Source organism: Biomphalaria glabrata, chromosome 6, assembly GCF_947242115.1.
Source record: "Biomphalaria glabrata chromosome 6, xgBioGlab47.1, whole genome shotgun sequence".
NCBI classification, from domain to species: Eukaryota; Metazoa; Mollusca; class Gastropoda; family Planorbidae; genus Biomphalaria; species Biomphalaria glabrata.
Window position 1 is genome coordinate 21,932,356 of NC_074716.1, and position 24,930 is coordinate 21,957,285.

The 24,930-nt window shown below is 36.0% G+C and overlaps 1 protein-coding gene across 12 annotated transcripts in view; it reads right to left on the reverse strand.

The window, feature by feature from the left end:
* Window positions 1-24,443, reverse strand: part of LOC106078796 (uncharacterized) — a 36,886-nt gene extending 12,443 nt beyond the window's left edge. For 3 of the 12 annotated variants that reach the window (XM_056031981.1, XM_056031980.1, XM_056031979.1), the window contains exons 1-6: window positions 23,696-24,443; window positions 10,459-10,559; window positions 10,132-10,252; window positions 7,484-7,509; window positions 3,463-3,603; window positions 2,288-2,383 (exon numbers count right to left, since the gene is read on the reverse strand). In XM_056031981.1, the coding sequence (XP_055887956.1) occupies window positions 2,288-2,383; window positions 3,463-3,603; window positions 7,484-7,509; window positions 10,132-10,252; window positions 10,459-10,559; window positions 23,696-24,076 (866 nt within the window). In that variant the 5' untranslated portion in view covers window positions 24,077-24,443. Of the gene's footprint in view, window positions 1-2,287; window positions 2,384-3,462; window positions 3,604-7,483; window positions 7,510-10,131; window positions 10,253-10,458; window positions 10,560-13,415; window positions 13,440-13,635; window positions 14,455-20,801; window positions 21,151-23,695 lie in introns of those variants that run through there. The other 9 variants (XM_013239817.2, XM_013239813.2, XM_013239812.2 and 6 more) reach the window with 5 other exon arrangements.
* Window positions 24,444-24,930: the final 487 nt, after the last annotated feature.

The following is a 24,930-nucleotide window of genomic DNA, read 5'->3' on the forward strand; positions in this document are numbered from 1 at the left end:
AAAAGTTAAAAATAAAGAATATTTATTTACATAAATATACATATAAGAATAAAAAGGGGGAGGGTTTGCATCTATCTCTAAATAATACTAGGTCTAATCATCACTCTTGCACCTAATAAGAGAGTATGTCACTTTGTCCTCTGACTTAGCTGGTATTCCTGTTGATGTCGCAGCTGGCTGTGTCCTGGCTTGAGGTTCTGCAGCTGGAGGTGGCGCTCTAGCGGATAGAGGGACGCCGGTGATATAGTTCTTGTGGAGTCTCAATCCCCAAAATCTAATATCTGTAGTGGGCACAGTAGGGCGGGTGGCCGGCTACCGTGGGCACAAGGTTACTGCGGGCAGAGCGGATCTGCCGTGGGCAGCGTAGTTGACAGGATATGTCCAGTTAGTTGCAGAGGGTTGGCGTAGCTATGACGTCTCACACAGATCTGAATCTATAGGGACGTCGCACCTAATAGCTTGACAGGTGGGCTGTCGAATAGGCGGGCAATGCCGATAGCGCCGAGTAGTAGAGTTGAGTAGATCTCAGTAGGCAAGTGCAGTGCTGAATAGCACAAAGCACATAAATAGGCAGGTAAATAATCCGATAAATAGATCGTTGATCCAATAAATAGGCAGACACCTGAGGGAGGCTGCGGATAAATAAAGACAAGTTAGGACATGTCTCTCATGCATCTTATCGATGCCCTCGACTGAGGTGCATTCGTCAGATTGGTAAAATTGCTTTAAAGCACAAAAGGGGAGATGATGACAGATGGGATTTGGAAAATAGATTGCTGATAGTAGCAATATAAAAGGGTACATAAAAGGGAAAGTAATAATATAAAATGTACATAAAAGGGGAAATAATAATCTCAAATAAATAACACAGGTGGATAGAGAAAGAGAGGGGGGGGGGTGAATTGGGCGGTGGTCAGCGACCAAGACGGCTCGTTTACATATGACCGTGGGTCGAGAACAAAGGAGCGCGCTTGAATGGAGAGGGTGTCCGTTCAAGCGGCACAACTCTCATTGGAGTGAAATGACTACAGGGGAGATAATTCAATACAGGGGAGCTAACTCATAACTCTTCTCTAGACGCAGTATTAGTGCGCTAGTAAAATTATCAAGGCGGTCAACCGAGATAAAGGAAATAAAATAAGATGTACAAATATATACATGGTTGCATCAACGATCAATTGAGCAACGTAGCATTAATAGATTAATGCGATACATAAAATATACATTAGCCATGTTCATGTTTTCTACTTACGACAGTGAGAAATACACAATGCACTAATTAAATATAAATGAAATAATAAAATACACATAGTAGTCTGAAGTGAGAAATATGCACAAAGTAACTAAGATGGAACTTGTGATTAAGTTCGGCTTACCACCAGGTATTCCTCTAGGAGGGAGAATAAATGAAGCAGTCCAGACTCGATAGCTCAGCTCGAATGAGAAATGAAAGAGAGTCTGGCCTGATTTAATTTACCTTATATACAGGCCTGGAGAATGTGGGCGGAAACAGGAAATGTCCTAGGCTTAGAATTATCTTACACGTGGGTGAATTAGACTTGAGATGGGATTCGCACATTGGGAGGTCAATGGGCGTGTTTGTCCTCGTGGACTCCTAGATCAAAGAGAGACATAGGAGAAAGGGGGGGGGGGAGTGACTTGCATTCCACACAAGGTGGTGTCCACTGCGGCTGTCAGACATCCTGCCGATAAGATCAAAGAGTCTGTACGTATCTTTGCCCCGGTCAAGGGAAGATAAATCGAAAGACGTGGCCTAGCTATCTCCAATGTGGTCGACTAAGTCTAGCCTGGAGGGGAAAAGGTGGTGCGGGTCGAGAATTTAGGGGTAGGAGGGGGAAATAATTAAAATAAAATAAATAAATAATGAAAAATAATAATTAATGCTGTGATAAATTTGAGTGACTCTGACAGCGAGTTTTTGACTTGTCACATTGACAATAATAAGAAAACATTTAATCACGCTTCAAAAACAGACAAATGAATTAAAACTGAAAGGCGGTTGATGTGCTAAGTTTGACTTCATAAAGTGGATGTTGCAAATCTTCAAGGTAGATCAAATCTGTTGAAGAACAAATCGCCAGTAAGAAAAGTTCTACACAAACCTAGTCACCGTCCTAATACATTTATCGATTTGTTCGGACTACGGAAGTAGTAACCCACATGCCACTCATAGTGAGCCTAACCTCACCCTTTCCTTCATCTAGCGATACATGTAACATAATCGTAGAGTATGGGCTATTTTAAGATGATCATTGTTTATGAATACCTGGGTAATCGAATTCCTCTGCCATGAAATAAATCTTTTGCATGTGTTGGCATGGCTATGGCCTTCAGCTTTTGAATTTCACGATTGATGTCAAATCTGAAATTAATTTGTTAAAAAAAAGTCGTTAGTGCATTGTGAAAGTAAAAAGTATTTTTTTTAAGAAGCAGCTTGAAAAAAACTTGCAAAAAATACGCTTGGTTGTTAGGTCTTTTGTTGGGTCTGAAAAGTTAGTGCCGATCAGAAGATTGTTTGCGTGTTTCTGTACGCGTAGTATTACTCTTGAGCTCGTAGTAAGAGACACTTAAAATAAAGTAAATCAACAGGTGTAGATAAAATAGGAAAGTTTAATCCACAACGGGAACAATCTAGTCTCGGTCTCTCTCTCTCTATAATAAAAGATGTTACTCCTAAGAAAGTCTAGCGTCAACTGTCTGTTTATCTAGAGCTAATCTACATTTTCACTTTGAATTCATTATGTCATCACACTTGCGCCTTTAAATCGACAACTTTGACAATCATTTGCAACCACTGAGAATGCTTTTTTACAAAGCTTATTTCAACTCTGTCTGTCTGGTACAATTGTGAACACGTGATTTCTTCCTTACCCAATAGCTCGGATCAAACTGAAACGTAACATAGTTTTTAATGTACTTAACAAAACATGACTCAATAAAAAAAAACATTCAACCATTAGCCAATTAATCAGTGTAATTAATTATTTTGTTTGATACCAACAAGGGAAATTAATACTTCAGTATTAAAAGATACGGCTAAATAGGTAGGGTTATGTCCCCTTAGATAATTGTACGCGTTATTTATCCCACACCCCATACTCAGAAAGCTGAAACTTTTCACAATTATTAATTGTACGTAACAAAACATTAATCAATTTAAAAATATAGTTAACAAATTAGTCATATTTTGGTTTTGTTTAATATCGAAAAAGGGAAATCAATTCTGCATTCTTGATATATACATTTATATATGGAATTCTTCCCCTTTGATAAAGTATTTTAATATTTTGCTTGTTTTCTAAATATGTAAGATTATTTATTTCATCTACTTCGGACAGCGCTATTAAAAAGATGTGTTTGTGTGTTCTAGGTAAAATGTTAAAAATCTCTTTCTTTGTCAATTGCATTCTTAAACATTCTTTTAAAAAATGAGCAAGTCACCTTTCTTCAAACTCGATTTGTTTTCCTCCCATAATCAGATCAAACTCAGCTCTGTGAGGAAGCATTTCTTTCTTTCTTTTGTTGCCCCTGACAGACTCGACATAGTCTACACCTGCCTGGAGTCTCTCTCGTTGGCTGTTACTAGAAATGTAGTGGAGAAATGGCACGATTGAACATTTATAAAAGTAGTTCCTCGTAAGTAGATCACAATTAACTCGGTAACTTACTGTTTCAGAAACACTAAACATTCTTAATAGTTTAACTAGTCAACGTGAACTTAAAACAATACAAGTTCGGGTAAGACATTAAGAAAGTCATTCAAACTTGTTTTTAAACAAAACAATAGAGTATATATACACACACACATGTACTTTTCTTTATCCTTGTGCTTTTTCTTTCTAGGTCCTACGTACCTCGAACAAACGTAGCAATCAATCTGCTGTTTGGTGTGATATGTTTCTCTTACTTCATCAATCTGTTGTTTGATGAGATATGTTTCTCTTACTCCAACAATCTGCTGTTTGGTGTGATATGTTTCTCTTACTTCATCAATCTGTTGTTTGGTGTGATATGTTTCTCTTACTCCATCAATCTGTTGTTTGGTGTGATATGTTTATCTTACTTCATCAATCTGTTGTTTGATGAGATATGTTTCTCTTACTTCATCAATCTGTTGTTTGGTGTGATATGTTTCTCTTACTTCATCAATATGTTGTTTGGTGTGATATGTTTCTCTTACTTCATCAATCTGTTGTTTGGTGTGATATGTTTCTCTTACTTCTTCAATCTGCTGTTTGATGAGATATGTTTCTCTTACTTCATCAATCTGTTGTTTGGTGTGATATGTTTCTCTTACTTCATCAATCTGTTGTTTGGTGTGATATGTTTCTCTTACTTCATCAATCTGTTGTTTGGTGTGAAATGTTTCTCTTACTTCATCAATCTGTTGTTTGGTGTGATATGTTTCTCTTACTTCATCAATCTGTTGTTTGATGTGATATGTTTCTCTTACTTCATCAATCTGTTGTTTGGTGTGAAATGTTTCTCTTACTTCATCAATCTGTTGTTTGGTGTGAAATGTTTCTCTTACTTCATCAATCTGTTGTTTGGTGTGATATGTTTCTCTTACTTCATCAATCTGTTGTTTGATGTGATATGTTTCTCTTACTCCATCAATCTGTTGTTTGGTGAGATATGTTTCTCTTACCTCTTCAATCTGTTGTTTGATGTGATATGTTTCTCTTACTTCATCAATCTGCTGTTTGGTGTGATATGTTTCTCTTACTTCATCAATCTGCTGTTTGGTGTGATATGTTTCTCTTACTTCATCAATCTGTTGTTTGATGTGATATGTTTCTCTTACTCCATCAATCTGTTGTTTGATGTGATATGTTTCTCTTACTTCTTCAATCTGCTGTTTGATGTGATATGTTTCTCTTACTTCATCAATCTGCTGTTTGGTGTGATATGTTTCTCTTACTTCATCAATCTGTTGTTTGATGTGATATGTTTCTCTTACTCCATCAATCTGTTGTTTGGTGAGATATGTTTCTCTTACTTCATCAATCTGTTGTTTGATGTGATATGTTTCTCTTACTCCATCAATCTGTTGTTTGGTGAGATATGTTTCTCTTACTTCTTCAATCTGCTGTTTGATGTGATATGTTTCTCTTACTCCATCAATCTGTTGTTTGGTGAGATATGTTTCTCTTACTTCTTCAATCTGCTGTTTGATGTGATATGTTTCTCTTACTTCATCAATCTGTTGTTTGGTGAGATATGTTTCTCATACTCCATCAATCTGCTGTTTGATGTGATATGTTTCTCTTACTCCATCAATCTGTTGTTTGGTGAGATATGTTTCTCTTACTTCTTCAATCTGCTGTTTGATGTGATATGTTTCTCTTACTTCATCAATCTGTTGTTTGGTGAGATATGTTTCTCTTACTCCATCAATCTGTTGTTTGGTGTGATATGTTTCTCTTACTTCATCAATCTGTTGTTTGGTGTGATATGTTTCTCTTACTCCATCAATCTGTTGTTTGGTGTGATATGTTTCTCTTACTTCATCAATCTGTTGTTTGGTGTGATATGTTTCTCTTACTTCATCAATCTGTTGTTTGGTGTGATATGTTTCTCTTACTTCTTCAATCTGCTGTTTGATGTGATATGTTTCTCTTACTTCATCAATCTGTTGTTTGATGTGATATGTTTCTCTTACTTCATCAATCTGTTGTTTTGTGTGATATGTTTCTCTTACTCCATCAATCTGTTGTTTGGTGAGATATGTTTCTCTTACTTCTTCAATCTGCTGTTTGGTGTGATATGTTTCTCTTACTTCTTCAATCTGCTGTTTGGTGTGATATGTTTCTCTTACTCCATCAATCTGTTGTTTGGTGAGATATGTTTCTCTTACTTCTTCAATCTGCTGTTTGATGTGATATGTTTCTCTTACTCCATCAATCTGTTGTTTGGTGAGATATGTTTCTCTTACTTCATCAATCTGTTGTTTGGTGTGATATGTTTCTCTTACTTCATCAATCTGTTGTTTGATGTGATATGTTTCTCTTACTTCATCAATCTGTTGTTTGATGTGATATGTTTCTCTTACTCCATCAATCTGTTGTTTGATGTGATATGTTTCTCTTACTCCATCAATCTGTTGTTTGGTGAGATATGTTTCTCTTACTCCATCAATCTGTTGTTTGGTGAGATATGTTTCTCTTACTTCATCAATCTGTTGTTTGGTGTGATATGTTTCTCTTACTTCATCAATCTGTTGTTTGATGTGATATGTTTCTCTTACTCCATCAATCTGTTGTTTGGTGAGATATGTTTCTCTTACTCCATCAATCTGCTGTTTGATGTGATATGTTTCTCTTACTCCATCAATCTGTTGTTTGGTGTGATATGTTTCTCTTACTTCATCAATCTGTTGTTTGGTGTGATATGTTTCTCTTACTTCATCAATCTGTTGTTTGGTGTGATATGTTTCTCTTACTCCATCAATCTGTTGTTTGGTGTGATATGTTTCTCTTACTTCATCAATCTGTTGTTTGGTGTGATATGTTTCTCTTACTTCATCAATCTGTTGTTTGGTGTGATATGTTTCTCTTACTTCATCAATCTGTTGTTTGGTGTGATATGTTTCTCTTACTCCATCAATCTGTTGTTTGGTGTGATATGTTTCTCTTACTTCATCAATCTGTTGTTTGGTGTGATATGTTTCTCTTACTTCATCAATATGTTGTTTGGTGTGATATGTTTCTCTTACTCCATCAATCTGTTGTTTGGTGTGATATGTTTCTCTTACTTCATCAATCTGTTGTTTGATGTGATATGTTTCTCTTACTTCATCAATCTGTTGTTTGGTGTGATATGTTTCTCTTACTTCATCAATATGTTGTTTGGTGTGATATGTTTCTCTTACTTCATCAATCTGTTGTTTGGTGTGATATGTTTCTCTTACTTCATCAATATGTTGTTTGGTGTGATATGTTTCTCTTACTCCATCAATCTGTTGTTTGGTGTGATATGTTTCTCTTACTTCATCAATCTGTCTATATCTTGATCTTCCTCGTGGTGTAAACTCTCAGGGCTGGTTGATAGTCTGGCACTTGACTCGGCAATCCAATGAGTTTATTCAATTCTATTGGGTTAAAAATGTGCAGCATTCTATCGTAACATCTCTATTGTGAACTGTCGATTTTTTCCCACATTTCTTCCTGGGCATTTAATTTCACAACCTACTTTTTTTGCTCTTGCGTTTAGTTGAGGTCACAGGAATACAAATGTTAGGTGATTGTGTTGAGGTCCAGGTCTGACATTAGTATGTGAGTAATGTTGAGTTTTGGACTAATGACTGCTTTTGATCCATATTATCCATAGCAATGACAATGAAGACGGGAGGCCCTGACCAAACTTCATAGTATTCTCATTATCATTAGTTTCAAAACCAATGGACAACATTCAAAGATAACAAAATTACATGTAAAATGTAAAATGTTCAATAAGTTCTCACCTGTCCATTGACTTCATAAAATCCAGCTGAAAATAAAATTAATACATTTAAGAAAGTTTTAAAATATAATAATGGATTTTTTTTTAACCGAAAGGATCATGAAATTCCAAAATCAACTATTTACAATTCCTCTATTAAAATGTTTGTAAAATGTTTTACATGTTTCGGATGTTCCTTCAGAGTTGAAGATAATTACTTCCTAGTCCAAACCTCCCGCAGGACGACGGGGGATGGGAGCGGGCAGTGTTTGAACCCGGGACCATCGATAAATCTGAATGACAGTCCAACGTGCAAACCGCATGACCAGGCAGCCATTAAAGTCACAGCTTTATGGGGAGGGGGGGGGGCGTAGGATGGAACCTGGACATGGATTTCAAAAAACGGTTCTAACGATTTTTCTATAAATTTGCATATCGCTGAGAAAAGAATTACTAGCTCGTTGGCCATACTAGGAAAACTCTAGTTTGACCGTTATAATTTTTTCCAAGAAAAAAAAAGAAAGAAATGTACATTTTATCTATAAAATTTAGCGTAGTCATCCGTAGTGTATCTAACCTTTTGTTTTGTAAAGCTTATATCCCTCACTCTGTCTGACTGGTAAAAAGTGTGTACACATTATTTCTCCCACACCCATTCTCGTATCAAGTTGAAATTTCACACAATTATTCACTGGCATAGACAAGACATGAATCAATAAAAAAGGTGACCAAGTAGTCAATTAGTTACTGGTAATTATTTTTGTTTGTTTGATACATGTAACACTTTGAGCAGTTTTAAATACAAAATACAAGAAAGATAATATCACTAGCCTAAGTAAGACTTTCACCAAATCTGTAAAACCAGGAGTTATATTCGTAATTGAAATCTAAAGACATTTCTTCAAATCTTAATTCGACAGTTGCGACATCAGTTTTGTTCTTGATCATTTTCATGGATGAAAATGCTTGCTTGCATCTGTATGTAAATCCAAAGTGACGGATATAAGTATGCGCAAATTTTCATAGTTCTACAAAATGCTCACTTGGTAATAATCGCCAAAATGTAAACATTTCAGATGCATTGGGGAGTTAGGAAAGTTCATCTAATTTCAATTTCAGTTCCATCTCTATATTAATAGGCATCCTCAAAACATTTCGTTCAGTAAGTGAATATGTTTAATATTTATAATTTTTCAAAATCTTCTGAGAACTTTTTATCTACAAAACATACACTTCGTAATGAACTATGAGATTTCTACATTCCATAGAGGCTAATAGATCACACTCTTCTCTGATTTCTCCTCTGTTTAATCTTGCTCTCATTTTATTTTCACATTTCACGAATGCTTCGAATTCCCCATTTTTCCACATTCTTTGTGTATAATGCAATGATATTTCAGAAGACTAAGACTCGTCTTCCAAACCTGGGGTGATGGTTCAAATCTGGGTCAAGACTGTGGTGATTTTTAATTACAGGATTTTAGCACTTCCCCGAGTCCACCCAACTCTAATGGGTACCCGACTTTAGTTGGGGAAAGTAAAGGCAGTTGGTCGTTGTGCTGGCCACGTGACACCCAGCTCGTTAATCGTTGGCTATAGAAACAAATGCCCTTAACATCATCTGCCCCATAGATCGTATGGTCTGAAAGGGAAAACAGACTCAGATTGTTTTATTGATCCTTACTGGAATTAGTGTGATTATAAAGACTCTTTTTATTTATAAACAACAACATTAACAAAGAGAACAGACACAACATATAGAGAGGTGCATTGACTTCACAAAGATGTTTTGATCACAACACATAGAGATGTTCACTGACTTCACAAAGATGTTTTGATCGCAACACATAGAGATGTTCATTGACTTCACAAAGATGTTTTGATCACAACACATAGAGAAGTTCATTGACTTCACAAAGATGTTTTGATCACAACACACAGAAATGTTCATTGACTTCACAAAAATGTTTTGATCACAACACATAGAGAAGCGCATTGACTTCACAAAGATGTGTTGATCTTTTTCACGTACCCAATATATTTTTCGTGCAATGTTTTAACAATTCTGCCAGTCATTTACGTGATTAATTAGAACAGATACTAACATTTACTTGCTGATTTTTCAGACATGACGTCGCTTTCTCAAATATGTCTGACCCTCTGGCTGGCCACCCCTGGTTTACTTTGATAAAGAGATTCTATACATTTCTGGTACTAACAATAGCTCGCCTAGGACCCTACCATGTTCAGTCTCGGTATAAACTTAAAACTATGTGTTAAATTTTTGCTTAAGCCCTAAAGCAGGGGTTCAACCTGTGGGTCGCGACCCCCCTTGGGGGTCGATTGACGATTTGCCAGGGGTCGCCTAAGACCATCGAAAATATGGATTGTTTTTGTCTATTCTTATATTGCTGTGTGTGTGTCAGTGTGGGTGGGGGTCGCGGCAGAGTGGGGGATAGTAAAAAGGGTCGCCGAGCTCAAAAGGTTGAGTACCGCTGCCCTAAAGGAAGGGAAAAAAATCTAACTAAAGAAAAAAGTTAACAAAAAACAAGTGTACCAATCCACATATTTGACCTATTTGATCCTAGGGGCTATAACTCTCATGCTACCAGTCTATCCAATCAATACAACTATTAATCCCTAAACCGCCTGTAACAGTTCTTGACACACCTGATATCTATCTGTATGTAACATGACTCCTCGTCTGGAAAGTAAGCCGTAGTCATTAGTGCCACCAAAATTATCCATGTGTCGTTTGGCGATCGGAATCTTTTTCAACACAGTGGAAGACCTGTCCATAATTTTGATGGAATTATTAGTCAAATAGTTGACAGACGCACAAAGACAAATATGAATTTTTTCAAAATGTGTGTTTAAGTTTAAACATTTTGTGTCTTACAATTATATTAAGATGAATGTATGTGACCTAACATAAATTCACCAAACTTCATAAACTTACATGAATTGATCAGACTTACATGAATTGATCAGACTTACATGAATTGACCAGATTGAAAGGACGGAATGTCAGGATTGGCCTCATAATCCAAACTGTCAGACGTTCCCTGTTCTGAGGCTGCCACTTGCTTGGATTTTGTCTGTGTGATTTATAAATAGTTCCGTCAAATAGTTAGCTTGAACTTTACACGATATGAATCAAAAGAGAGAAAGAAAAGCAAACCCTAAACTTAAATCAAAGTCACTGTTGAATTAGTTTCTCTCACTAATAATTCATCTCCGAAATCAACTTTTTAATGCGTTAATGTTATGTATTTCTGCTATATGATGCTCTTATGTCATAATGTCATGGGCGTAGCCAGGATTTTTTTTCACCCGCGAAAAAAATATATTTATAAGTATGTATGTGTGTGTGTGTATATAATCTTTATTACATTCTGTACCATCATTCTTTCGGAAGACGCTTATTGTGCCCTAGCATAGGTTCTTCCTGGAGTTAGTGGAAAAATTGTAGACTTACCGCCATTGCCAGCAATAGGGTCTGGGGGAGCGCTAGGAGCTCCCCCAGCGCTGGGCGGAGCCCCGCCGCCTTGTACTATTTCTGATATTGAAAGCCAACAAAATGCATATTCTGAGGTATCTACAGTGCATTTTCAAGCTATTAAAAAGTTTTATTTCAAAAACCTAATGTGCTATTCTTACTGACTTAGACCCTCCCGCGCCGTTCGGCGCATTTGCCGTCAAGCTGTTTCCACAAAAATCTGTCACTGGTAATGTCTGAAGCCTCTTCCACCTGCTCCGAGGACCTCAATGAATGAGTGGAGTCAAGTTGTACTAGGATATCATTGCAAATCTTCTTATGCGTAATCCATTTTGTCGGAGAACATGTCCCGCAAACCTCATGCGACGCGCTGTCACAATCTTACTAACGGGTCGACTCCCAGATCGGCATAGGATTTCCTTGATATAGACCCGATCTCCATAACTGACTCCTAAAATCCGTCTTAGCCATCTTTGTTGAGACACATTTAGTGCTTTTCAATTTTGGCAAATGACTTTTCACTGCACTTTATTAATTGAGCCCCACCACTGATAGAAATATGTAACCTCTCTTGAATACGCTCTTGGAATTACGTGATTATAGTTTGCTTTAGATTTTATATCGAAAAGTTTTATCGTCAAAATCATCTGTTGGGGGTTTTAAACTAAAAAATCTCTGGGGTTATGTTGTTGTTTTTTAAATTCAAAACACCATTTAGCTACGGTCATAGAATTTAGTAACTGTAGTTTGCTTTAGAATAATATTGAGGTTTTCCACCTCAAAACGTTCTGTAGGGGGATTTTAAACTCAAAACCATCCGGAGGGGTTTTAAACTTTTAAAAAAGTATCTGTAGGAGAGGGATTTAAACTCAAAACCCCCAATTATCTTGGCTACGTTCACAAAAATTTTAGTGTGTAATTTGCTTTTTTTTTATATATTGAAGAGGTATTTTTTTTTTTTTTTACATCAAACCACTCTGAAGGGGGGGTTAAACTCAAAACTCCTTTTGGCAACGCTCATAGATTTCTGAGTGTGTATTTTCTTTTTTTTTTATATTGAAGATGTAATTTTTAGCTTCACTACACTTAAACTCCACTGGAGGGGAATTTAAACTCAAAACACCTTTGAATATATTCATAAAATGTTGAGTGTATAATTTGCTTTGTTTTTAATATTAAACAGGTATTTTTTACCTTCAAACCCCGCTGAAGGGGTGTTTAAATTCAAAACGGAGTCAAAACACATTTAGCTACACTCATAACGTTTTGAGTGCGTAATTTGCGTTTTTTTTTTATACCGGGTATTGAAGAGGTATTTTTTAGCTTCAAACCCTACTGAAGAGAGGGTGGGGGTTAATTCAAAACCCCTTTGGCTACGCTCATAGAATTTTTAGAGAGTAATTTTCTTTTTTTCATACTGAAGAGGGGGTTTATCATAAATTTTGGAGGGCGTTAAAAATCAAAATCTTCCTTAACTGTGCTCGTGCAATTTGGGGGTGTTTCGTTTGCATTTTTTTTTGTTTTGTTTTATAGAAGAGGGGGATTTAAATGTGAAAACCCCTGGTAGGGGGGTTTTAAACTCAAGCCCCCCTGGTAGGGGTTTTAAACTCGAACCCTACTGGTAGGGGGGTTTAAACTCGAACCCCCCTGGTAGGGGGTTTTAAACTCAAAACCCCCTTGGCAGGGGTTTTAAACTCAAAAACCCCTGGTAGGGGGTTTTAAACTCAAAACCTTTGCTGTGATGGGGCAAATGATAGTTTAGTATTAAAATCTCACCTAAAATAAACAAAATCAAATAAAAAAAGCAGTCGCTAAATACCGATCCCCCCCCCTCCGGGGGGGGGATTTCATTTCCGGGGGGGGGGGGGGTTGAACCCCAAGAATCCCCCCCCCCCACACACACTGGCTACGCCCATGCATAATGTTATATTTTTTTGCTATATGCTGTTGTCATGTGGTACAGTTATGTGTTTCTTTTATATGATGCTGTCATGTGGTACAGATGCCTAGCGAGCATAGCTGGTGCCAGGTGCACGGCACTTCATAGCCTCCCCTCCCCCCAAACACACTTTTCCAGAAACATCTCATAGTAATATAGGCTAAATATATAGAATGAATTGAATAACAAGAATACAATACAAATAACAATAGAAGGTATTACCTAAGTAAAATATCAACACTATACACGTATTACGAATAGTCACCACCTAACTGCTTCTACCACAAATTACACTGTTTTTCGTGCTAACAAGGTACACTGATGCTCCGTTGTATTTCAGAGTCACGTTTTACGGTTTTGTTTAAATTTTAATCTTTCTACAGTAGCAAAATCTATTAGGCCTACAACGAATATTACCTAAAAACAACAATTTCGAGCGCTTTTTCAGCACCTTAGGAGAGCGGGCTCCTCAATGGCCTCAAACTTTGAACAACACACAAAAAAAGGAAAACTTACATTATTCTAAACTACAAACTGTATGTTCTAGTGTTGAAATCAGCCTCTTATTATCTCTCCACAGAGTTGTACTATAAATGACTTGGGGCATGCGCTTGAGAATTTTAAACATAAAAATACGAAACAAAATCCTTGCGTGTAATGAAGGTCTACAATCAGCAGAGCAAATAAAACAATGCAAGTTACAAAGAATAGGTCTTTTACATTTTTATCAACAAACCTGAAACTTGATAAAATTTGGATGGTGCATTGAAGACACAGAATGATGAACAGTATGAAGTACATCCATTATTCAAGAAATTGTCGACCCTTTTTACGACGCTGACTAGTGTTACTAATTTTTGTTTTTCATTTGTCAACAACCTCTAGATATGGCTCTATAACCAAATAGGTCTGTGGTTTTATCATATTGTTTGCGTTTTTAAGGATCTATATATCACAGTCACGTCTCTAAAACACATTACGATTCTACCGATAGAATATTATCTGAGTCCAAAAATCGAGTTTTTAAGTGAGGTTTACGTTACTAGATCTATCTGTCTAGGTCAACATCTTATTTAGCTTGTTTCACAGAAAGCCAGGCCGATTCATTATTGAACACCAGTATTTAAATCTGTATTTATAGATACATGTCAAACGAAAGACGATGTACTATGTATTTCAATACTATTGTTCAGATGAAAGTTAGTCTTGACATATAATCCGAATACAGTCCAATTAATCACTTCTCGTTTCGTATATAAAATGAGATCTCCATGCCATTCGCTACGCTCGGCTTCACAGTTATGTGTCGCTAATGATTTGAAGGACTTACGCGTACGCGTGCTGAAAATTACAGTAATAACTTAAATATCTGCAGCGTATTTATTTTAGTTTTGATTTAATTTTCATTGAAATAATCCAAACACACGCTGTTTATAGGCCTAAAAATAAAAATAGTAAATAAATATTTTTTTTTCTAAAATGCTAATCCGAAATGAGAAGTGAACATCTTGATTCATAACATACAGTTCCTGTATGTTGGATGTTTACAGTATGTAACATTTAAAAGCATTTGTACAACCATGCATGTGGTGAATGGGGCAAAATAAGCGCATCGATGTCGGTTCAATGCAATCAATACTGATCAATACTGATCTATTTCTATCGAGATTTAGCGGTTGTTTGGAACTGTTTATCGAATTCTACGCACTCGCTAACTGCACAAGGTCCTACCAGACTGCTTGACATAGTGTTTTTGTCAATCGATGACAAGATTGATCCAATCAACATATTCATTAACCTCGACATAATTACACAGAAACCATGTTTTCTTCATTTCCTATGTAATGTCATTTCTTTTCTACCAAAAAAAAGTTTGAATTTCCATCCACGACTTTTTTTTTTCTTTAAACCTTCCCCCCCCCCTCTCTTTGACGCGCTTCTTTCATTATTTTTTTTTTAAATATAAATTGTAATATGGTAGAGTGGTAGCAAAAGTTCGTTTGCTGGACAAAAGTATGGTGAAGCCTGAGAAATTTATATCTTAAACACAACTGGATCTCGTCTCCTGAAGGAAGAGGGAAGCGCTACTTTAATAATTTTTTAAAAGCTTATATTAACTCACACGTAATTTCTCCCAAACCCAATCTCGAATCAAGCTGAAATTTCGCAAAATTATTTCTTTTACCTGACAAAAAAAAAGAATAATTTAAAAAAAAATATGCCTAACCAATTAGTTAATAAACTAATTAGTTATTAATTATTGTACTTGATTGATGTGGTGGTATAAGTTGAATTAGTCCCCTTTATACTTTGTAGAGAGAAGAGTTCGAAACTAACAATAGATAACTATAAAAACCTATTTTCAGTAGCACTTCCCCGGGGAGGCTTTAGGCGTCCATTTCGAATTCAGGTCGTTAAACTTTTTTGTACAAATGCATTTAAAAAGCGATCGCTGTACTATTCACCCAGATATCCCTTCTTTCTTCCCCCCCCCCTCCTTTTTTTTTCTCAACTGATCTAGACAAGTAGTAGTATCGTAGCGGATTGAGAAAGCTAAAAGCATGAAATAGCGATAAACAAAAACCATTGTTAAAAATATTTTTAATCGCACAGATTTATTATTGTTAGTCTAGATCTATTACAAATTTAATTACATGACTGATCCAAACTAACTGATACAACTACGCTTAATATAAGCTTTGTTTTTTTAAAAGTTTTTTTTTTCTTGTTATGTGTTTGTATGTTATATATATATAAGCGCTATAAAGATCAACTCAGGCGCCATTTCGCCCTCACTGGCAAAGAGGAAAGTAGCTGGCAGCAGATGGCCTCTGAAAGAGAGAGTAAGAGAGCTCTCACAAAGGTTGTGGGACAAACATTTGAGACTCAAAAGGAAAGCCATTATAGAAGACAGGCGCAAAAGACGGGAAAGAAAGCTTAAATAGACAGCCAACGGACAACGGCTTTATCTGTATGAAATGCGGGAAAATATGCAGGTCGCAACTGGGTTTGTGTGTCATGTGAAACACTGCCCCCTTCCTTACCTAAAAGAGAAACAAATGGCTTCAAATAAAACTATATTTGTACACCTAGTGAATGAAGAGTGAAATAAGTCGAAAAACGAGTTTTTTTTAACGTGTAACTTTCTTCATAGTTGAGAGCTATGGGCATACATCTCCCCGCTCTTAGAATCATCAGTTCTAGCCAAATAAATAAACAAAATAATAATCTACGCGACCATTTTGAAAAATTGGTTTTGGGTCCCTACTAATAGTAGAAATTTTAGGATATTGAAACTCAATTGTACATTCCCAGACGTCCCAGTAGGTCACCCAATGCCATTTTAGCCAACATCGATTTCTTAAAAATCTTCTAGTTATAATTTGTTACATGAAAGTTAAGGAGTCATTCATAAAAATGTATTTTAAAAAACTGGTCAACAATGAGGTGAATATGTTATAAATCTAAGATTTATGTAATGCAAATAACATTAAATAGATCACCTTGAATTGTCCATGCGCAGTGAACCATCACTACTGTTCTATAGGTCAGTGAATACAAGATCATTTATAACTGTCATATATTGAAGGGAAAAAAAACTAGAGTATCTTCTAGACAAAATTTGAATAAAATCGATAGATCTAACTGGACAAAAAAATCAATGCCGTATCATTTGTATTCATTCCATATCGGCGCTTAGGTCATTGGGTATTCCACGAGAACACATGTGAGATCCCTTTTGTTATAAAATAGGCCTACAAATGTAGAATAGCCTGCATATACCACTGCTAATAGGCCTACATTTTTTGAAAGCTTTTGTTGATGATTATTTAAAAATACGTAATGTTGTAATCGATACATTAAAACGTAATACTATCCTAACAAAATCAGATATATATTAGCGTACATTACACTAGAGTACGTATCTCTATCAGACAATAGATTTCACTAGTGTAGGCCTACAATGCTATATGGCTCTACAAGATTATATATTACACTAGTGTACATGGCTCTATTTGACTACAGGTTATACTCGTGTATATTTCTCTATCAGATTATAGAATTTGGCTCTATCAGAGTAATGATTACACTAGTGTACATGGAACTATCAGACTTTAGATTACATTAGTGTACATGGCTCTAACAGACTATAGATTAAATTAGTGTACATGGCTCTATCAAACTATATATTACACTAGTGCAGAGGTTCTCAAAATTTTTTGCCCATGGACCCCTAAGTGATAAAGCTACATTAATGCACAGTATGTAAATTGTAATTGTTAAAAAAACATTTTGTTGAAAGAGTGTTTATTGAAATAATGACTGACGTGGATAAATGTAATGAGATTGTATGAGTGTGTTTAGATCATGTCTTATCTTATCTTATATAATACAGACGTTACTTCAAAAAAGATGATTACGTCCTACGCGTCATGCATTTAGTCATGCATATTAACCAATGACTTAAATTCAGCCAAGTCACTGGTTTTCCTGGCTAGCTCAGGCAACCCATTCCATGCTCTAATAGCACTAGGGAAGAAGGAGTATTTGTACAAATTTGTCCTATCATATGGGACGAGGAATGTGCCTTTATCTTTGTGTCTTTCAGAGTATTTTATTAAATTTTGTTTTTGTATTTGAAGATTATGGTTCAGTGTTTTATGTATGATTGCTACTTTACTTTTGAGCCTTCTGTCCTGAAGACTTTCTAAATTTAGTGATTTTACTAAAGGTGTTACTCTAGTCAAATGTGAATATTCGTTTGTTATGAATCTCACTGCTCTATTTTGTGTCTGTTCCAGTTTCTTAATGTTTTCTTGAGTTGAGGGGTCCCAAACGGAGGATGCATATTCTATTATTAGTCTAACCAAGGTTAAATAACATTTTAGTTTTATGTTCTTATTTGATTTATAGAAATTTCTTTTAATAAATCCTAATGCTTTGTTTGATTTTTTTGTAGTTTCCTCAATATGTGGATTCCATGACAGTTTTTCATTTATTATAACACCTAGGTATTTTGCGTTTTTAGTCTGTGTTACTGGTTTGCCATGAATAAGATAAGTGGAATTAATTTGTTTTAGTTTTTTTTTGTTACTCTTAACAACTGACATTTTTCTGGGTGGAAAGACATGTCGGGCTTAATGTTTGTAAATAGAAACCGCAAATCTACTCGAGCACAAATAATTATTTCTAGTCGTTTTTTGTTTGTGATGAGAATAATTACGACACTGAATCCGCCATATAAGAAGAGGTGAAAGCTGTTAACAAATTATGTACAATGACTCATAATGCAGGATATAAAATTGGAATGTTGTAGAAACCACTTATTAGAATGGATTCATAGCTGTGATTGGGATCTGAGTTTGTGTATGCGCAAAAGGGTTCAATACCGAGACGGGAATATCCAAGTGAAGAATGTCTTCAAAACTTTGGTGTCATAGAATAGCACGCATGGACATATACAGTAGTGAGGGGCGAGTGGATTATTAGTCATATTCTCCTTTCGGATAAACTGACGTTTAGCGAAGAAATTATCAGATAGATTATACTACATCAGACTATAGAATAAACATGTATTGACCTACATGGCGCTATACGCTACATTACTGTGTAATTTAATGTACATCTAGGACTACAGTAGAAGAGAATCTACTTGGATATTAGACTATCTCAAGTACCAGAAGGTTTTGTTTCAAACTGTTAGAGGGTTATTGTAACCTATTGTTATCGAAGTAAACAATGTTCTAGACTGGAGTCTAGACTAAAGTTAGATAAGAAGGATTATCTTGAAAGGTTTAATGCAAACTAAAAGATAAAGCAACTAAATCTTGACAACATGATACGGTATATAGCCAAAGATAAACAATATGTACCTATTGAAACGGTTTACTCTAGACTGACTCTAGACTATATAGAAACAAGAAGAAATTATTGGAAAAGCTAGTTAGACTAGAAGTAAATAATACCTGTGGTGAGCAAAGCATATTATAAAAGTTCCTAATAATAATTTCGAATCAAGAGTAGGAGGTGGCAAACAAAAAATGTTACTACACTGCATTACTCTTGCCCGTTTAATAGGCATTTTATATCTCACCAAATGTTAAAACATAATGTAAAACAAATACTCCTGTATATCATTGAAAACACAAGGGACATATATCCTGAAGGGGAAAAAATGGATTATTTGAAGCAAATTATTTCTAATACGGGATTATCCCCATCTTCGGGGCCTTTGTGGTCGCTAATGAAAGGGAGAGAACTCATCAAATACACGAGAGTACTCATACTATAACTCTCTTACTTTCAGATTCAGCTACAATTTCAGGCCAATCTTAAATCTATCTTATTGTTTTATGCTTTTCATTCCCAGAATAACCGAAATGTAAATGATATCTTTAAAAAAATCAATAAAAAAAAATCAATAGACAAGTATTAAATATTGAGTCTTAGACGCAACCTATTTTTTTTTTTTGGTAATTTTTACGACAACGTGAATACAGCAACATTACAGCTATAATGACTATTACAGATTATTGTTTAGACATAAACAAAAATTATATTGAACACCGATCTATAATACACAATGTCCTGAAAACTTTAGGGTGGAATGTCTGTCTAAGTAGCATAAACTGTTCGACTACATGAGAGCGTTCAAACTCAAATCCTGAAGCAGACTAGGCATTTGGAATTAAGATTTGAATAAAGCAGATTTGTGTTTGCTAAGCGAGTAAAAAACAACAGGCAATCCTCGTACTCATGTCCACAAAATAGATTGGACCTAGCGCACTGACCTATAAGAAGAGCATGGAAGACACAAAATCAATATTAATAAACCGAATTGGATCATTTTCGATAAATGGTAGATCATTAATATTTACAAGACTGTTAGAGAGCAGTATTAACCATCAAGACTATGGGCCTGCCTGGACTACAATTAAAGGGGATTGCCAAAAGTATTTATCTAATGTCCTAGATACAGCGCAAAGTCAAATAAACATATGTCTTCATAGACCAAGCAAGAGATATAACGTTATTAGCGTACATTTTCAAAGGAAGAAAGTGTTACCATGAGTACACAGTTAGGGTGTACATTTTACAAAACTCATTCTGTCTGGGTGTCTGGGTCTAGTGACAAGTTTAAACATGTTTTTGTCTCCCACTTACCAGTCTCGGACCCAGGTGAAACTTTGCACATTTATTTCATTGTATCTGACAAAACAAGAATTTAAAAATTAGCAAATTAGTTAATTATTTTGTTTGATATCTAAATAAGGGGAATGAACGCTGCTTAATGTGAGATGTGGATGCCTATAGGCATGCATATAGTCTACATATTTATTCCCCTTATTACGTTTTGGCCCCTTTTTTTCTCATTCTAGTTGAAATTTTGCATAATTATTAATAGTCGAAGATAATACACGAATCAATCAAAATTTTAACCAATTAGTTAATCAATTATTTGTAGTTAGTTCTTTTTTGTTTTTAGCAGAAAGGTAGCTAAGCCCTGCCATCTTGAGATAAATGGCATTAATTAGCGGTTCTTTCCCTAAGATATTTTTTTTTTTTTATATAATTTTTTCTTTTGCTTATTTATTTTATGTTAAGTATTTTTTTAAAAATCTGGATAGGGGATTAGTTCTACATCAATCAATAAAGTTAGCTACATTTCCTTTTTAAGGGTATTCCCGTAGAAACGAGACCAAAACGGCTCGCGCCAAAACGTCTGCGCAAGACGTCGCGTCTCCTACCAGCACATCTAGAGTACACATGAAATAGTCTTACCCTCATTGATCCTATAACACATCAGCAGCAGCACACATAAACTATTCCTACCCTCATCATATATTTAAACATTTAAAGGGCTATCAATCAGACAGCATGGAGTAAAAAAAATATGTGTACCCTCGGAGATAAAAGTCGAGATCCCTCAAGAACGAATTGAGTTAGCGTTGGCATTGAGAATGTTCCCTGGCTGTGCTGGCCATTCTGAAAGTCCTCATGTCCAAAGTCTTGGACACTATTTTCAATGATGTGGTCATAGCGTGGACCTATCCGGCCAAGTCGACTCGCCTTACGCTTGTTACTCGCCGTGGCCATAACATCGTGGACGGTCATGGATGCATTTTAGCAGAGACAACACACCATATGGTCCAGAAAATGTCAGTAATGTAAAGTGGTCAGGCGTTTGTTACGTAGGCCTCACTTCTGTGACGCCTGATATTTAGCGTGTGGCTTGATTGGGTCTGTACCAGACGTTAACACAATCACTACCTTAGTTACAGTTAAACAATAGCTAGTTGGTCGGGCGGGGTAGGGGTGGTTACATCCACGGGTGGCTGAAGATAAACAATCTAAGTACTGCTGGTGTATAATGTCGTGTCACACATCTGGCTGGCATTGTGCCTTGCCATGGAACACAGTCGTGTCACAGATCTGGTGTGTAGAAACATACGTAGATTTCCACATTGAAGAGTTATCGACTTGAGATTATAAAAATCTATTTAAGAGCTATTCTTTTTTTTTTTTTAATTACTCTCGAGCTGTCCATCAGAAATGAAGATTTTACGTCCCCTTGCAAATCTCCAGGGGTGTAAGTAGTAAAGGCATAGAGGCCTATGCCCTTCATCGCAGTGAGGGCTGGAAACTGAGTGGTCATAAAAGAAGAGGAGTGGGTTATTTCAAGTGCATAAATAGGCCCTATATCAGTGGACATTCAATAAAGTAGGTTTATAATACTTGATATTCTGGTTACATAATATTCCTCCTAGACTCAGTGACTTCTTTTCATTAGTAGGCCTCCTACAATAAAACCCTAATGTCAGAGTGTATCAAGTATTTCAAACATTGATAATGGATAGCTTCGAGTCCGAAGATTACGGAATGTAGTATTTCACGTATATGTGACCTACATAGAGTGGTGACATAGTTTGACATATATCGTCTGCTGGGATTAATTGCAGTTCTCTTTTTGTCGTTTTCGCATGACTTCGGCGGTAGTTTTCCCTTTAGTCTCAAATATGCCCCACGCCTTTGTAAGTTTTCCCGTCTGACAATCGAAAGTATTTGTTGCCGTTGTTTTGCTCCGAAGAGTTGTGAAAACAAGTGCTTGGTATACATGTTGTTTTTTTTTGTTGGTAGACTTAGATTTATCCCGCCACTTTTGTATGAAGGAGGCAAAATACGCTACTACTTTAGTCAGTCGTTTATCTATGTCTCTCGACAGTACGGGATGCATCGATTGAATGCTAAGTAGTCTACCTGGCGTTGGGGTGTTTGTGGTGTAGTATCAACAGAGACCCGAGAGTCCAGTCCATGGCATTTTACGCTATCGCGTCAAATGAAAAGATGCAGTCCTCGACAGTATGAAGGTTACACGATAACTGAATGTGGTTTGTATCCTTGTCTCAGATAATAAGCACCATATGTTTTAAAATAGAACCATTTTCTAGATTCAAAAATTAAAGAATGTATCAATTTTAATGATTTATTGCATTAAAACCATAGACTATATATATAGTCTATAAGTCTATGATTAAAACTAAGAACACCATTCTAATCATATCATAGATCTCTATACTATATACGGTGAAAGAATTCGTGCTTTTTACTTTTCACCCACACACCCACCCTATCTCTCTCTCTCTCTTTTTTCGGTCATGATTTAGTCTATTAATTTGTCAAGTCTTCAATGAATCCAAAGAAATCGTTGTATGCTTGTGTATGCTGTAGGTTCTTCATTCTCATTTTTATGTCTGAGGGTTCAGATGACTAGACCAATATCTGAGATCAGGGCCGGCCTTGGAGGCCCTAAGCAAAGTGAGTTTGAGGGCCCAAAATGAAATTTTAAAAATAAAAAGGAAACAGCTAAAAAATATAAATACGCGGTTTATCCTGCTCGCCTGTATCTAAATCGGACGAATAACTGAAATTCATATATCTCAATTTCTGTAGTAGAGACAGAGTTAAACTAGTAAACATAGAGTCACAATTCTCTACTATGCTATAATTAAAATCTGATCTCAGTTTTTTATTGGTTTAGTTCTGTGCGAGGCTTACACCAATTGACTGCCTAGTTTGTCTAAGCTTAAGGCGGCCCTGCTGAGATGAACTGTGCAGTGGTTTCCAGATCAGGCAGTCTCCATATATTTTTTCTTCTATAGAGGTGTTTTCGGGCCACTGTGTAGTTCGGGCCTCTTGAAGTTTTGAAGGACATGATCGGCTTCTCTGGTGACACTCCAAAAGTGCCAATATCAAAATTGTGCCCGATTATGAGGCGAACCATTAGACGATGGTCTTGTCATGATAACTTTCTTGTTTGTTCTCTTCTTGGAAAGTGTTTGAGCCTTCTCATTTCCTTCTGTTTCAATATGTGCTGTCTTGATGTTGTTTTTGAGCTCTACAATGGCTGTCTTGAGTTGTTACACATAGATTTTCTCAAGCTTTGAAGAACTGTTTTGGCATAGGTCAGAAATCAATCTGACTATTCGGCGTATTTGGGTGGTTTACTAGCGTGGTAGCTGCTCCTCTTTCTGCTATGTGGCTCTCTCATCAGTTGCAATGATCTTTTCTAGTTTTTCTCCGTTGAGTCATTCGATGAGTATTCCAGCTCCTACGTTTGTGGGGGACTTCTTGAGATTCTAATATGCTCGATATTATTGCATTATTGGAATGCTCTGAATTCTCTCCCCACCCCCTTTTTTTTTAAATTTACAGCTTATCATTACAATAAAAGCCATAAAAGCTAATTAAATTATTTTCCATTTATGATCATATTTATTTGTATCATTGAAACATACCTTTTTCAAGATGTGCAACTTTGGACACTTAGACGTTTTCACTTGTGTATTTGTTCTTTGTCTATTCTTTGTATTTCCAAAGCCTAGCGTTTCCAACAGATACAAATGTATTCTTCTTTTTGGATCATCTTTGTTCATTTTTTCTTGACGTGTCTTTGTAGAGTGGTTCCCAATGCTCCGGTTGAGACCAGTTTGGCCGTGATGGATCCAGTAAAGAGGTAACAAATGATTCACTCCAATGAACGTTTTAAAGATTTGAGTTTTCTTCTGAATCCTTTTTTTCTCAATACCTTTTAGAAAACGATATTTTCTTGCCGTCTGATAGTCTCTATCTACATCCGGTCTTTTGCTGGACAGTTCTTCAACATTTAGTTCTCGCATGATTATTAATAATTTAAGTTCTGAATGACAACCTACACTTTAAGCTGGTGTGATATTCTAACAAATAATCTGCACATACAGCACAGTAGTTGTGTTTTAAACTGATATTCACTGGTTCTGCCTGTTTTAATAAGTAATGAAGGAAAGATATTCACTGGTTCTGCTATTTCAATAAGTAATGAACGATAGATATTCACTGGTTCTGCCTGTTTTAATAAGTAATGAACGATAGAAATTCACACATTTTTACCGCATATCTTTTATTGCTATTATTAATACTATTATTACAGAAAAGTGAAATCCATTGAATTCAAAATGTCACATTTCTAGTCGAGCAGAAAGAACTCATGCAGCCAACACAAGAAAGGAACATGGAGACATAGCTTTCAAAATGACAAAGGTCTTCCCATGGACCGACGGAGCGATCACTATTAATTTCATCTGAGAGAGAAAAGGAGAGCTAGGCGAGAGAAAGGAGAGATCAGAGAGAGATATCGGGGAGGAAGAGAGATTAACAATGGCATAGGTGTAGGCCTACTTTAGAAAAAAAAAATAGCACTCAGTCGTACAAATAAAAATTGGAATTTAGTGATAACACTAGATAAAAATGAAGAAAAATAATTTCGGTTCGTTTTAGTCTTCTCTTCCCCGCACCTTCCCCCCTTCCAAGTTATTTAAAACTATTTTAAATCATCTTTGCATATTTTTAAAAAAATAGCTGTACACCTTGGGCTGGAGCAGCCTCCTAACTACCTCTCAATCGAGTCAGATATGTACTCGATACCAGGGATTCATTTTGTGCACAAGCCATACGTCTGTAATACTGTAACTACCTAACTACCTCTCAATCGAGT